Below are 1,497 nucleotides of genomic sequence, written 5' to 3' on the forward strand. Positions count from 1 at the left end.
CGAAATATCTCGAGGACCGTGCCGATCCATGCTTTCAAAGAATTCCAGTTTGAGGTTCTTTCCCACAATCCTATTGAACTCCATGCACACCTGAAAAATACAAATAATGCTCCAGTATTATATTTCAAGACTAAATAATACTGTGGCTGGGGGTGCCAGTGTGAGGTGAGCAATCAATTGATCCCACTTACATAAGCAAAAAACATTAGCATTACATCCATCTTGAACTTACCTGATCTTCTGTGAAAAGGGCAGGCCAGCGTTCCATCATCTCGCTTATGGCAGGTTCAGACTCCACCACCTCTTTTCTTCTCAATGCAAACGTCAGGTCCATCTTCTGTTTCACAAGACTTCCATTTGGTGTTCTCTTCTGCATTTCATCTACCAAGTCTTTGTGGGCACCCTCGAGGGCTGGCTGATCAAATCCATCTGGAAAATTGGGTAAGAAATTGAGTTCTCCCTTCTTTGCCTTCTTAATTTTCCTGTTAGCTGGTGCTCCTTCTGCTGAATGGCGTCCTCGTTTACCCGCATTCACCGCAACATCAAGGCATCCTGATCTTCTGCGTTTTGTTCTGTAATTGGCCATTTTATATTTTAGACTATTTTTCCAACCACTACAGCGACTGGTTGAGCCTCGTTCCTGGAGACTTGGGTGCTTGCTTATCAGTGCAACACTTTCGAACTGAGCATTATTTGGGTATGCTGTGTAGCTATACATGCTCTCTGCCAATTTTTCAAGGATCTCATGTTTGAGCTCTTTTGTTACTTTTAGGAATGTGCCATCACAAAGACACAGCAGATCTGCTTGCCTAAGTCTATACTCTACTACGTCAACAGAAAACTGTGGGATATCAAATAATTCTGGCCACTGTTTCCGTCTCTCCTGAGATTATGTTGAGAGGATATCTGTGTCTGCTGTACTTGTTGTGTCACTCAAGATTTCATCAGATGTTGAGAGAGGTACCAGCTCAAGTAAAGGGATGACTTTTATTGTTGTTTTTTCTGGAAGTTCTTCCATATCTGTCAGATTGCATAGTTGATAATTGAATTCAGGATATTTTAATTGGAGACAGCAGTTGTAATGTAGTCCCAGTGATTCTTTAATCTGGCTCATCAAATCCTCCACTGTAGCAGGCCTCGTATTCAGGATGACCTTTCTTATATCCTCCTCCGTGAGAATGACCCTCAAAGTCATTTTCTGGTATGCCGTCATCTTTGGAATAAACATAATGATTAGCTCATTAGTAATATGCATGTCCTCAAGAACAGTTGGTTGCCATGAAAGAAAGCTGCAAAATATGGCCATTTAGGCCTATATTTAGACTCCAGTGGGTGCCATGTTGCTCAGCTTGATTGCAGCAATCCCACTTGTAACTTTTAGCAGTCACAGAGTTCGAAAGATCTGAAATGCTCATGGTACCATGCAGTCATCGTTTTGCAGACAAACCAGATCTCTGTGTTGATTGCCACAATCTGTTTGATTTGCTTAAATTCAGG

The 1,497-nt window shown here is 41.8% G+C and overlaps 1 protein-coding gene across 1 annotated transcript; it reads right to left on the bottom strand.

The window, feature by feature from the left end:
* Positions 1 to 232: 232 nt before the first annotated feature.
* LOC104958602 (uncharacterized) lies at positions 233 to 1,213 on the bottom strand (the record flags this gene model as incomplete). Its single annotated transcript, XM_010786345.1, is given in 1 exon segment — positions 233 to 1,213. A coding segment is annotated over 1 exon segment (981 nt), but the record flags the coding sequence as incomplete, so codon positions are not given.
* Between the last annotated feature and the right edge of the window lie 284 nt (positions 1,214 to 1,497).

This window comes from Notothenia coriiceps, unplaced genomic scaffold, assembly GCF_000735185.1.
Source record: "Notothenia coriiceps isolate Sejong01 unplaced genomic scaffold, NC01 NC01_scaffold00029144, whole genome shotgun sequence".
NCBI lineage: Eukaryota > Metazoa > Chordata > Actinopteri > Perciformes > Nototheniidae > Notothenia > Notothenia coriiceps.